The sequence below is a fragment of the Stigmatopora argus genome, chromosome 16, assembly GCF_051989625.1.
Source record: "Stigmatopora argus isolate UIUO_Sarg chromosome 16, RoL_Sarg_1.0, whole genome shotgun sequence".
Classification (NCBI taxonomy): Eukaryota; Metazoa; Chordata; class Actinopteri; order Syngnathiformes; family Syngnathidae; genus Stigmatopora; species Stigmatopora argus.
Genome location: NC_135402.1, coordinates 6,693,835 through 6,708,229, shown reverse-complemented (window position 1 = coordinate 6,708,229; position 14,395 = coordinate 6,693,835). Strand labels below are relative to the sequence as shown.

The window sequence follows — 14,395 nt, the reverse complement described above, 5'->3', positions numbered from 1 at the left end:
AGTGGTGAGATTTTGAAATGACATGAACATTCTGTGTGTGTGTGTGTGTGTGGTCATGAATTGGCATTTTAAGATGGGTCTTCTTCCTATTCACATGGATAAAATAGCCTTCAATACAATAATAATAATATGCACTGTCTATTGCATACATTTACCCATGTGGGTCTGTGTGCCGCTGATTGTCAATGTGTGTGTGTGTGGGTATAGGTGGGGGGGTGGACTCTTTGTATATGTGCCAAACCAGTCCAGCTGGCATCAATGGTAGCTGAAGCTGAGGCTCCTGGATCAGTCCCATTCACAACACCACACATGCACACACACACGTACACACTGTCAACCACATTCCCACTTCTTTACGCCTCTAATTATCAACCTCTTCTGCATCGACTACCATGTTGGCATGTATTCAGCAGCATCCATACATGCCTGATTCAAACCCTTCACCATGTACACGCTTCATTTTCCTCCACACACGCTCGCTATAAAGCCCCTTCATTTCATCGCGTATGGCTGCACGAACCACAGAATGTAATTACACACTAGCAGTGGTTTGATATTTAGACTGGCTGAAGATTTAAGGCTTTATCCAAAAAGGTTTTGGTGGTAAAAACAGGCTTAAAGTGGCCCCGCAGTTCCGAAGGGACCAGGGACCCTGTTCAAATGCTTGAGGCAAAATTAGACTTCTTTTTTTTTCCTCATTGTTTTCTGTATACATGTTTTTAATTCAACTGATGCTTCTGTTTGCTCAGTCACACACACAAACACACACGCACACACGCACACAGCCTATCGCATGTTTTTGGAATGTGGGAGGAAACCGGAGTACCTGGAGGAAACCCACACAGGAGAACATGCAAATTCCACACAGGTGGACCGACCTGGACTTGAACCCCTGACCTCAGAGCTGTGAGGCCGACGCACTAACTACTCATGCCACCAGGCCGCAAAATGTGACTCTTTACTAATAATAACATTGAAATGGAAAGAAAAATCAATTCTTTTTTTTTCAGTGATGATAAAAATTGGCAAAGGTGCCCTGGAATAGAGACCAATTCAAGAAATATTTTTTTAACAACACTATCTACAGTTTATATGAAGTGAATGCAAGATATACTCTTAAAGAAAAATTGACAACATATCAAAAAAAACTAATTTTAAACATATTTTCCCAAATTTGACAAATTTGAAAGAATACCTAATTGTCTGACTATACATTCTTTGCTTTCTTCTGTCTGCAGGTAAAACGGAGAGGACTTCATATTCATATGGTAGAGAATCAAATCCACAGTGCCATCAGGTCAGTGTTTTATTTATTTATTTTGGACATTCATTATATACATGTCTTTTTATTTTAGGTGAATATTTCTAGGCTCAACAACTCTCTACTAACTAACTGCTCATTGCTAATGAAATATATAGACGCATTAGAAAATACAAGTGTATTATTCAGAAAATATACAGATGTTAGTTTGATGTTACACGAGTTTCCGTCATAGTCAGGCTATCCGCTGTTATGCCTGAAACCGATGTTATGAGTTTAATCAATTAAAGCTTATCAAAGGGATGTATGTCCTTGTGAAAGTCAGTGGAATGAAAAGATGTTAGAAAGCGTAATGAATATGTATTATATCTCCCTTTTCAGCACTGGTTTGTGCTTTGAATGAAGCTTCATTGATCCCTGAGGGACATTAGATCGTTTTATTTAACCGCTCAGTAACTGAGAGATACAGATGTCTCTCGTCACTACACCTTTCATTTGCAATGGTGCGTTTTATAGTTGAAAGTACAATAATACTATACCCAATAACACTGCCAATATCACAGATGCTACCTGAATTTTCAACATACACAATCGAGATCTGTTTTCCTTTTGAAACTTTTGTTGGCTACGATCACACATTTAAATTGTAATTGAAGGTGTGGTGTGGCATTCTGGGAGTCAGACACTGAAGGATGCTCGCAGTGATTCGACTGGTAAAAATATTTTTCCAAAGTGATGCCCATTTTAAAAGGTGCCCTGATAAACTATAAATGAATAGATAGATCCTACTTATTCAAACTGGAATGACTGGCTTTGAGAGCTCATTTTTGAGTGCTATTGACGGTGCTAGACGTCCAACTTATTTTGAGTGGGAGGGGCGAATGAACAGTTGTTCGTATCGCGATATCACCATAACGATATATTGTTTGTAATCCGCCTTACATACATCCTTCCAGTATTCATCCATCAGTTCCGTCACCCATTGTTTCTTCCATTAATGCAGTTTTTGCAGAGATTTTATCGACAAGCACCTCTTCAATCCAGCTGTGGCCTTTATGTGCAGCTACAATAAATGGTAAAGGACAAAAATATGAACTAAAATCAAACATTACAACATCATTGGCCATTTTCCTGCTGAGCTGCTGTCAAATTATCCTGCCTCGCAGTCTGAATGGCTCTTGATGGAAATTGTTTGGAAATGGCAGATACATTTACATGCTGGGCTGAGGTCCAAAATCCTCTGGCTTCATCCTTGGCTGTTAGTGAAAATTCTGTCCTTGTAATAAAGCGTTGAAGAAGAAAAAAAACAGTAAAATAACATTTAGAGGAGAAGATGAGCTCGCATGGTGACAGCTGGCCGATTCAAATGACTTCAATTTAATCTGCAGTCAAATAGATTTGTACTATTTGAGTTTTGGGTTAATTTAGCTTTTAGTTTTGCACTTTGGCTCCAATATTTGTTGAAGAATGGAAACGTTTTTTTTCCCTTTTTATTGGATATATTAAGTGTTTTTGGTTATTTGTTTGTTTAATCTGACCTGTAATATTTTTCATTTTGCATCAAATTACCACGTGAATCTATACAACTATTAACATTTATATAGCATATACTCTTATGTTTTGTGATGTACCTTAACTAATGACTAGACCAAAAAAGGTTAACTCCTTAAATTTACATTTAACAAAAATACATAAAACATTGGAGGAAGACAAATACGTAAAATGGTTATTTTTATTTTCATTATTTATTTTACGTATCATTATTAGTAGTAGTATCAGTAGTAGTTGTAGTTGCTTTTGATGTATATTTGCTAACTCATTGGCTGGTAGGGCTGGCGATTGTTCGATAAAAATGTAAATTTAAGAATTAAGGGATTAATATTTTCAAATGATAAATACTGACCAGTAATAGAAAATAAATTTTCACAAGGAAATACTGTTGTACCTGTGTGCAAAGTAGTTAAGCTGCACTCATACATGTATATTTGTGGTTGTTCATTTAAAAATGCATGTTGCCAATTCAACCACAAACCATTCATTTCATTTGCAGCTTGGTCACTGCAGAAATCATTTGCAGTCATCATGCACTGCCAAACCATTGTACAAATGAACACAATATCACTTCGTTCTACTTGCCAAGTGCACTAATGGAAGATTTGAAACTCCCTTTAGTTGCCTTTTTCTCTAGATTATGTTAAAAGATTGGGACATCAACAGCTTTCTTTATCTGTTCTTCTCGTCCTCTTGAGCGTTGCTGGGCTTTTTGGAACCTATCCCCGTTTACTCTAGGCAGGAAGTGGGTATACACTGAATTGTTTGCCAGCCAATCGGACCACAATCAACACTAACAGACTTTGTATTTTGCATGAATATTTTTGGGATGTGTCAGGAAACAAGAGAACCAGGAAATAATCATGTAAACTCCATACAGGAAAGCCTTCATTTCAGAAGGCGGATATGTGACCTAGTTATCTACTTTAGCACCGAGAAATGAACCTACCATCGAGATGAAACTAATTAACTTATTTTAAAAATTTCCCAAATATTGCATTTCTGGTCACATGATTTTGCTGGATGACCTGAAGCTGAATTTTTCTCAAAGCTGAAATTTCTTTACCCAATAATATGCAATATGACTTGAGGATGATCCGTCAAGCTTATAGATACCTGCATCATTTATACTATGAAGTGACATTCAAACTTTGATCACACAATTTTGCTTTATATACAATACTGTTATAAACGTTGGTAGGTAATTGTTTCCCGGGATGTGTATAATTGTCAACATTATATGAGTTTTTTTATGTGGAAAACGACACTGGCAGGCCATTAATATGGGCCCCTGGTTTTAAATGAGTGTTGGGGGCTGGGAAAATTGAACCTCTGCCAAAACTAGAAGCCCCAAACTCCCCCATAGCCCTTCCCCCCCAGCATGTCCAAACGGTGTGCAAAAAGCCTTGTTTGTTGGCTGCATAGAATCGGAACAAAACCATTATTTGCTTCCATTTCTGTTCTATTAAAAACGTAACCTAAATAATTAGTCTTCCATCATCTGACTTTTTTCAAAATTATTTCACACCGGTGGATCCGGCCGGGATACTTCTTTAAAACTGCCATCCATCAATACCTACTAGAGGTAGTATTATCTATTTCCGTGTTGTCCACATTGACATGGAAGTAAACTGCCTGTGACCCTCAGTACCTCTCAGTCAAGCTCTGTCTCTAAAGTGTACACTACAATATTATCAAAGACTGTATGCATGCACACACACTCATGTACACACACATGCACATGCATTTTTTTCTCTTCCTCTTCTCTCTCTCTCTCTCTCTCTCTCGTTCTGTCTCGCTCTCTCTCTTTAAGACACGTGGTAGAACAGCTGGTAACGGACACAGAATATAACTGAGCTGTCATGACCACACTCCAGAACCAGCTCCCACACAGACACATTTCAATGATCAAAAGACATGCTGACATGCATGGCAACACCTTTACATGAGTAAACTGGTCTTGATCCATGATAGCTAGATTCTTATCTGGGACATATAAACCAATGGTAGTCAATATCCTACAAAACCTTCAACTTCCTTAAAATGCACTCAACTCAGATTTCGACTTTGCAAAGTTGTTCAAAAGAACCAGGTGACTTTGATGCGGAATAATATTTACTTAAACTTTATTACTAATACTTACACGGAAAGGTGTCATGCATCCAAAAATTATGATTGTCAGAGTGATTGACCCTTAATACCATTAGTGTTCATTCAAATAAAAAAAATAAAAAATAATTAGTTTTAAAATATTTTAATTTTCCATATTTATTTAATTTCATTTATGTAGCTTTATATAATGTTTATTTTCAGGATTTTCAAATGCTTGTATTTTTCTTTTTGAATTTTCTATATTTAATATTTATTTATTAATACCATTTTATGTAATCATATATTCTCCAATGCTTTATATTTATTTGAGTTTTAGTATAACTTTTTATAGTTATTAGCTGCCTTTAGCTGCCAATCTAAATAGGTTGGTTGTATACTGTCGTCATCAGCACAGAAATATGATCAATCAACACCAACCATTTTAGTTCAGTTGCTTTTATAAAGTAAAAAAGAAAAATCTTTGGACAGATATTGGCTTCCTGTGACCCGAAGCCATCAGAGCAGCCGACTATTGTGTTTCATTGATTATCAAATTAGCAATTGAACCAAATTTTGGGGTTCTGCTCTGTGTCAGTGTTGAGGTGTGAATGCAACGGTCTAATTGCTGCTTGACATGAGAGGTTGCAGTGTGGATGAGGCAATGCATTTCAAACACACCCTTGATGTGCGTGGCATTAGACAAGATGTTGTTTTCTCAACTCTTCCCCAACACATATATTATTATCTATGAACTGGTTGCGTGTGAACATGCGTGTGCGTGTAGTAGGTATGAGATGATACTAATTGTGTGGTTTGTCAACCCCTCACTTAGCACAGTGTGCTGACTGCACATGACATCATTTGGCTGCCATGTGCATCAACTCTGAAGCATTGAGGATATCATCGCCTCTCAGTCATGAATGATTATTTTTCTTAATTTAGGATTTGGTAGGATTTGTGGTTAGAGCCATGTGTCCAGTCAGTTTCTGCTGGTTTGAACTTTTCTGGTATGCATCAGCGTCTGAATCCCACAGGAATAAGTGCATGTGTTTGATTGCGTATGGTGCGTTAGGGTATGTGTGAATGCCCGAGGTTGTGTGTATCAGCTGGAATAAAGCTGGCATACAGGTGTACCAGTGCCTCGCCAGCATTTCCTGGTAATTAATGACGTTCTCTCTCCTGTTCTTACTCACTCTCCTTCTCTCTCTCTTTCTTGCGCTATATGTCTTGTCTTTGGATTAGACAGACATTAAATACACCCAAGCAACTTCTATAGATGCATGAAAAGCGGAAGTGATGGTGAGAGAGCCATATTGAGAAAAATATAATAGTGAACATTGTTCTAAGTATTAATACTAAGGATTTGTCACAAAGCCAAAATGAAAAAAAACTGTTTAGTTCATTTGATTTTATGCAATAATTGCCAACTGTGTAAATAAACACTTCATACAAATGTGTGAATGATCATATTCATGAAGACATATTTATTTTACTAATTCCAATATATTTTGCGTGTCATGAAAATATTTGTGTGGCTCGAATTTTGATTGTTCTCTACATTTCACGAGTACTGACTTGATTACTAAATGTTAAAAAAAAAAATACTATAGAAAATCTTAATTGATGGTATAGGAAAATCACTTTTCTCCAATCTGGTGTTTTTAAAAGTTTAATCAGTTATGTATGCACTTGAATATGCTAGATTATCCATATATTCTAAGAGGCTACTTTTATTGCTAAATTCTCATCATTTGTCAAATTGTAAAGATCCAAAGATATTTAACTTTAGTTTAAGTGAACGTTTCTATTGTTCTGAGCATGCTCAACACTTATGTACAACTAAACAAGCATTCTTACTCTACTGTAGTAAGATGACAGGCCTAATCACTGGAGGTCAGATTAAAAGAACTATGTGAGTTGCAATGAGCCATATGTCCTGATGAGAGTCATGGCAGAGACAGTCCTCTGTTTCCCTCTGAGTGCGTCTGTTTGTGAATTTCCTTCCCAGCCTCCGTGGTAATCTATCTTAGTTAATTTCTTCTTTGTGAGCAGCTGGCCACAGAAAGCCTAGTCAGCTCAACATGAAACAGACCCGACTGTTGTTGTTGTATTTAGTATAGAATGTGACAGGCATGCACATCCCAGATCTCAGCCAAACATTTTTGAGCACTAGATGTCAAACAAGAAGATTGCGGAAACAGTTCTCACTGACAACATTTACATGCAGAAATGAATTGGCTTACTAGTGCAAAATCCTGTTCACTTGGACTGGTCTTCAATTAAACCTGCACTCCACCTAATCTCGTTCAAGTTCATGGTCCCGAGGCGGGATTTTCCATCGGCCGTGCACCAGTGCCATATCCCAAATTCCTGCATATTCTGTTATGTTTTACCAGTTCGTGTGTTTTAGCCACTTTGGTAATTTTGGCATAGTTAGGGTGTATTTACGGAGGACGATTTTGAGGCGGAAATTCTTTCATTGTCTACACCTATGCCTGCTCTGACCATATCTAAATACTTACCATACTACAAAGCTAGGCGGTTCGGCGACCAAGAGGTCAAGGCGTCGGCCTTACAGTTGTGGGGTCGAGGGTCCGATCCTTACTGTGTGGCGTTTGCATGCTTGTTTGGTACACCGGTTTCCTCCCACATCCCCAAAACATGCATGTAGGCTGGTTGAACACTCTAAATTGCCCCTAGGTATTAATGTGAGCATCAATGGTTGTCTGTCTCCTTGTGCCCTGTAATTGGCTGGCCACCAATTCCGGGTGTCCCCCACCTGGTGCCCGCAGTCAGCTGGGATAAGCTCCAGCACCCCCCACGACCCAAAAGGTTATATATACATATATAATTTGTACACCATTTTTTAATGTATACCATCTCAGTATCTTCTGCCTAACATAAAAGGCAGTGTATATACCGTATGGTTGAAATCTGGAGGTTGCTGTGTTATCTGTTGAAACTTTAAGTGACTTTGAGTTATTGCGTCATACCAACCATCACCAGTTGGTATCCACATTCGAGCGAGTAGAGTACACGGGACAGAGACAAGCAGGTAAAGAGAGACAGTCAGACAGCCAGATGGGTATTTTGTCTCTTCTCCAGCTCGTCTAGTTGCCAGGGCGACAGTCTGGCCTGGCTCGGTCGGTGCTCAAGTATAAGAGGAGAAAAGCAAGAAAAAAGAAAAGCACCACAATCAATGAGACTCTTTTTGTTTTAGTGGGAACCCCCTTTTACCCCCAGATGACACATTTGCAGGGCGCAAGATGACTAAGATGGTGTGTGTGTGCGTGTGTGTTAATGCCTTTGTGTCTGACTCCTTCTTGTGTGTGAGGCTGACTTTATTTAAGACAAGGACCCTTTTGTTTTAAGCAGGAGAATGGCACTGGGGCCGAGGCTGGCCCTGTAATTGGCCTACTTAGACCCTGTTTAGCATGAGAAAAGCCTTTCTTGGCTCGCCAGTGCCAAAGCTAACTCTTGTTTTCAGTCGCAGAGAGGACGGATGTGCTGATCAGAATTCCGATTAGCCTGAAAAACATCCACTAGCACCCCGCAAATACAGTCCTCCACCCTCTGCTTTATATACACTGCACGCTAATTACTTGACGACAAAGCTGGAGGGGTGGGGGGGTCTCTACAATTTAACTGAGTAGTGGAAGAGTCTATTTACAGAAGAAGGGTGGGGGTTTAGTTCTTTTGAACCTTTTTTCCTCCTCACTAACTTTTCTCGCCACTAAAAAATTCTGGCCATTCTTCCTTTTCGTCTTTTATTTATGCCTTTGCTCCACTGCTGATCAGCCCAGCCGGCACTTGTTGCTGCAGAATGATTGAACTTGATTAGAGCGGCAATGTGAGAGCTGTTTGCCAAAGTTGAGTCGTGAAACAGGGTCACAGTTAGAGGAGAGAAGAAGGAGAACGGAGGAAAAGTTAGAATCCAAGTCTTGACACTGAGCAGCATCATGTTGCATTTGTGGAGGTACTGTAAATAGCTTTGTTGTGCTAGTTGTACTTTATTATTTATCTCTTTCTCACTATCATTTTTTCCTCTTCACTGTTGAGTAAGTCATCCTTTCATCATCTTAGGTATTTCTAATAGTTTGGTTATTCCTATTCGCAGTTTTAGTTGTTGGTGCCGTTGCTGTATTTTTTAACAGAAATGTCATTAGTTTATAATCAGAATTATGCCCTCCTTTTAGATTAAATATTTATATTTATTATATGCTTAAGAGTAAAGACATGAGCTGTATGAAGAGAGGTTTAGGGCTTTGATTCCTTACTCCAAGGTATTTTAACAGTGCCAAGGATGCAAATTTGGATTTTTCCAGTAATCTAATCTAATTACAGAAACACCTCACTTTGAACTTTTAAGCTCCAATGTCTGCGCTTTGTAGTACTTATCTTATTACGACTACTCGTAAGACTTTTACCTTCATACAGAAACCTGCTATTTAAAACAAGTTGCTACTTTATTGGGGTAACTTGTGCTGGCAACTACAGTTCACTCATGTAATGATTTAAATTCACAGTATTATCAAATGATGTTAGACATTTTATTCAGTCTGGAGCACTAAGTCAGAAATCCGGCAAACATTTCCTAATCAGACATGAGAGTACAAATTCTCCCTATTCTGAAATATCCAAGAAGCTACTGGCTCTCCGGATTATGTCGCTTTTGTTTTTCCCCTTATTTTGACTTCTAAAACCTATTCTTAACCTTGAAGATAACCATGCAAAACATACTGTGGATATAATCAGAAGGATTTGACAAACACGTCCACACATTTGTTTCGCTAAGGCTCTCCGGTTGTTGGTTAACATGCACACCCAAAAGAATGAGGACACTTTTTGAACTAACAGAGCCTCTCCTTGTTTCTCTGGAACAGTCAATATTGGGCAGCGAGATGGGTTTGGGGAGTCCTGGTGCCACATCGCCAACCAAGCCGCAGAGTCAGTATTACCAGCACTACAGCCACAACCCCCGCAGAAGACCACTGCATCTCGACTCCATGGGTGAGAGGATGCTTTAGATGAAAATGCAATAATAACAAATAAGAGCAATTTTGCAAGTAGGAAACCTCAAAACCTTACATTGTGTCACTTAAATAATATCAAAATGAGTAACAAATGTTCTGCTTAGGTACATTTTCTTTTCTTTTATTTATTTTATATATATTTTTTTCTCAGGGGAACATACATTGTGTTTTGATAAACCCTTCCCGTCCTCCTGATTCTGATAAAAAAAGGAATTTGTACACTTAATTAAATTTAGTTTAATTAGGATAAAAATGGTTTACTTTTGATGCAATATTGCTAGTGTAGTGTTTAAACTGTTTTGACCTCAACATTTGAGCTGTTACCCCGTTCCACAGTTTTTTTCCTCATAATTAATAAAACAAATGTTTTTTTAAGGTCATCAAAACAAAAATCTCCTTCAATTCCTACTCACCATCATCAAATTCCAAGAATCAAGTCAACTTCACGATATTATGGGATCATTTTGCATAGTAATTAACAAATATATATTTTAAAACAAAATAAAAAGCCAATTATTTTCAACTCCTCTACAATCCAATGTAGCGTGTTAATTATGTAGTGCCAAATTTCACTGAATCCATAAACCTGGCCTTGAAGTTAAAGAAAAAAAATCAATAACAATCAGGTTCTTTACGTATTTTGGGTTTATGTGGCCATTCTGTATATCGGTGTGTTTTGGGAGGGAAAAAAAGAAAGCAATTCTGGACAATAATACTCAAGTGTAGCCTTGGTAGTGTTTGCCTTGATAGGACATAGAAAACACACAAACACACGTGAGTATGCGTGCGCATGAACACCCACACACATACGCGCACACACAAATGATCCTCGGCCAATTTCGCCCCCCAAAAAACATTCTTTCATTTTTCCATCAAAGTCTCCCCTTCCCAGTTAATGGACTGTTCCTTTGCTCCCTTTGAAAGAATAGAAAATACCATCCAAATACAAAATAATATAAACATAACCTCGTTTCTTTTATCAAAGCCAAAGGGGAACGAAAACTAGCCACTCGTTTTGTAGTCAATCTTTTTCATTTTCCATATCTTATTTGGTTCCCATTGTTCGCAGCCTTTGTAAATACATCGGCAGGCAGTCTTTTTTTTCCCGAAATGCCCTTGTTCTTTCTTTCCTCGTTGATAGATTGATTCTATCAAAATAAGATCTGTCATTTTAAAAGAAACAGAAGCATGCTAGACATTCATTTGTTTATTCTTTTGTTTGCTATTGTTCTTTCTTTCAGAAATTCACCCCAAAAAAGTACGGAAGGTTCCTCCAGGCTTGCCGTCTTCAGTGAGTGATTTAAGATTGTGTTCTTATAGAAGTAGTTGATTGATGCTTTCGGCTTGCGAGAAAGGTACTGAGGCCTGTTTTGGTGACTGAATAAGGATAGAAGGTTGGTCTTTATTGTTGGAGTATTTCATACAAAAAGCATGTTTTTGTGGGGAAAAAAGATGACAAGGTGTTGCATGAATTAAAACCATAATCGGTAATCGTAGAACATGTTAGGGATTGAGTCATTTTCAAGGTCACTTTAGGGAAAAGAAGCTGCCTTCCACTATTGGCTCTTTGTTCTATAAGTTAAATTTTGATGATGACATTGTGCATGCAAATTTGTCTGCAAAATGTTAGTATACAAGTTAAAATTTTAATTCATGCGAATTATAGTTTGATTTGTAGACATACAGCATGCATTTCATTTTTGTAATTACAATAATTGGTGCTTTTGGTTTTGGCTTTTGGGTTTTTGATTTTTACAAATTCCTTGTTTACCCTCGTAATGAAAGATAGTCTTGTAATTTTGATAATAGGAAAACATAAGTAGTCATGGGCAATAAAACAAGAATCTTGTTGAGGAAAATTAAGCAGGAAATTAGATGAGAAAATCTCGACAAAGTGAGTTAAAAGGAACGCTAGGTAAATGATCTGATCATGAAGGCAGCCGCTAAAAGCTTCTTCATCTTTTTTTTCTTCTTTTTTGTCTTTCAAAAGGCGTCGTCATTTGGACTGGCCATTGCCGAGAACGACCGGTTTTATTTTAATGCATTCAGCTATTTGAATCCCGTGATTTTTGCTTGTAGAGATTTGTTTTGTTTGTTTTCTCCATCAATCTTGCTCATCGAGTTATTTTTATTCTCTAACACTGACCTCATTAATCATCACTTAACGACTGCTGAATGCGCTTGGTGTCAGCTGCCCATTTGGCTCAGCAGGAGTTCGGCTTTCTTTGACCTCGGCCTGCTTTGTCCCTGCTTCCTTTACGCGCTTTCCTCTCTGGGCCCACATCATCCTGGTGTGTGTGTGTGAGCGTGTGAGGGTGCGTGTCTATGTGCTTGCGTGTGTGAAGGTAGGGAAGAAGAACAAATTGTCTCACAGATAGATGCTTTTGGTGGCTTTTGTGTAAAGAAACATTTTTTTTTCTCTTCTGTAATGTGATATGGCTTCATCCGAAAATAATCTCCTATTAAATATGGACAAAAACAGTCAATAGCACTTCAGTCAGGTAGAGCCTGTATTGGTCATTGGACTTTGGTGCAAGGTTTGAATTGTAGGTTCATTTCCATTTCATATCAACAGCACTGACAGATTTTGCCTATTGATTCGTAAAAAGACTACTTCAATCACGGATACTACAAGAATATACTGTTTTTAATATGAGTTGCTTAAAATTTGCCCATTTGCCAGCAATTTGTGTGTACATTTTGTATTGATACTGTCGACATACAAACAAACAGGTACAAAACTAGTGAGATTAGGATCTTGGGTTGGTTGTTTTGTTTTTTGAAATATTTTATCTTAAATACATGTTCTTTTTGTGAATGCCACTTACATGAATATATTTTTTTCCTCATAATTTGGACATATTTCACTACTCTCCCATACGTTGATCACACACTCCACGGGTGCTGAAAGTCTAGTGTGGGCAATGGAATTTGCCTTTGAATTTTCATTCAGCCTGTTCATGTTTCCACGTCTCCCTCTGCTCTGTGTTTATTTATTCTTGTTTGTCAAATTTGGTTTGCTGAGTCAATGATTTACTTTGAGATACAATTAAATCACACAGAAGAGGAGAGCGTGGGGCGTCTTTGTAATCAAAAGGAAATTAGGCATTAGTTGCCAACATTAGAACATTGTATACTTTTCTCACTTAGCTTCTCTGGTAGGGAGGATAGCAGAGTTAATGCAAAAAATTGGTAAGGGGATGTACATTGGTATGAAAAACTTTGGGCACCCACTCACAATTTCTATTAACTTTATTTCATAACTCATTAGGTGTTTGCATTAGCAACTTTATTTTTTGTAAAAGAAAAAAATGATGTTGAGATTAATATTGTATATATTGGAGTAGCAGAAGATGTGCTTTATGCATTTATCCATAATTATGCAGGTGCAAAAATGTGACTATCCCAACAAACAGAAAATCAATATTCATTAGATGCTCGTTTTGCCAAAATAGCTTTTAGACGTCTCTAATGACATCAAATTAGTTTTTTGAGATTTCCTATCAAAATGTACTTTTGCATACCTCAAGCAAGGCTTCTTCCGCATCACTCTCCTTCTTCTGCAAGGTGTGTTGAATTGTTGAAAGATCTGCAGTGACACCATCTGCAGCAAAATGGTGTTGTAGTTCTTTGTTGGTGGTCTATTGGTTGCCTTAGATATTCCTTGGTGTATCTGATATTTTCATTGTCCTACTTCTGGCTTTGAGAAAAAAAAATCTGATCATGTTCTTCATCATTATGTTTGTCACAGTGCTGACAGCTAGAATGTCAGAGATAGATTTTTTATAGCCCTCCATTAAACCATGACGCTGAACAATCTTTTCATCTACATCATTTGGGAGATATTTTGAGGCCCTCACATTGTCAATCTCCGATAGAGATTTATAGAGAAACAAGCAATTGAACTCTTATATTCTCACATACCACTTTAATTTCCAAATATCCAGTACTAAAAAGTTACAGATATTAAAATCAACAAAATAACACATTTCTGCACCTGTCTTATGTTGCCCTGATATTGCACATCTTCCATTAGTCCAAAAAATGAGTTTCACTTTTGAAATATGACTGTACATAATTGTTTAAATATACTCAATCTTTCAATAACATTATGTAAATTGTCAGAGGTTTCCAAACTTTTTCATACAATTGTATGTGTATATTTTATCTTATATCTGTCTCTCTCTCTGTCGCTTGCTTTTGCGCTCTCTGCGATGTGAGTTTGTTTAAAGTTGACAGCGTTAATTAAATTAAGCCAGGTCTTGCAGAAGGCACAGTAGGACAGCCAGCAGTCCCCAGTGGTCCACGTGTGGATGAGGGATTGTGGGGGTGTGTGGGAACTGTCGACCGGATTGGTTTTAGTGAGCCACCCTGCCCCCCTCAGGCAGTCCTAGTCATTACAGAGCCAAGATAAGCCCCCACCAGTCACAAGGCTACTGAATATAAGCTTGTTGACTGT

At 37.8% G+C, this 14,395-nt stretch overlaps 1 protein-coding gene across 7 annotated transcripts in view; it reads left to right on the top strand.

Moving 5' to 3' along the window:
* The window catches only part of tcf4 (transcription factor 4), a 108,978-nt gene that overhangs the window by 48,017 nt on the left and 46,566 nt on the right, over window positions 1-14,395 (top strand). For all 7 annotated transcript variants that reach the window (XM_077622235.1, XM_077622232.1, XM_077622234.1 and 4 more), the window contains 3 exons: window positions 1,239-1,297; window positions 9,787-9,913; window positions 11,178-11,227. In XM_077622235.1, coding sequence (XP_077478361.1) covers window positions 1,239-1,297; window positions 9,787-9,913; window positions 11,178-11,227 — 236 coding nt within the window. The remainder of the gene's footprint in view (window positions 1-1,238; window positions 1,298-9,786; window positions 9,914-11,177; window positions 11,228-14,395) is intronic.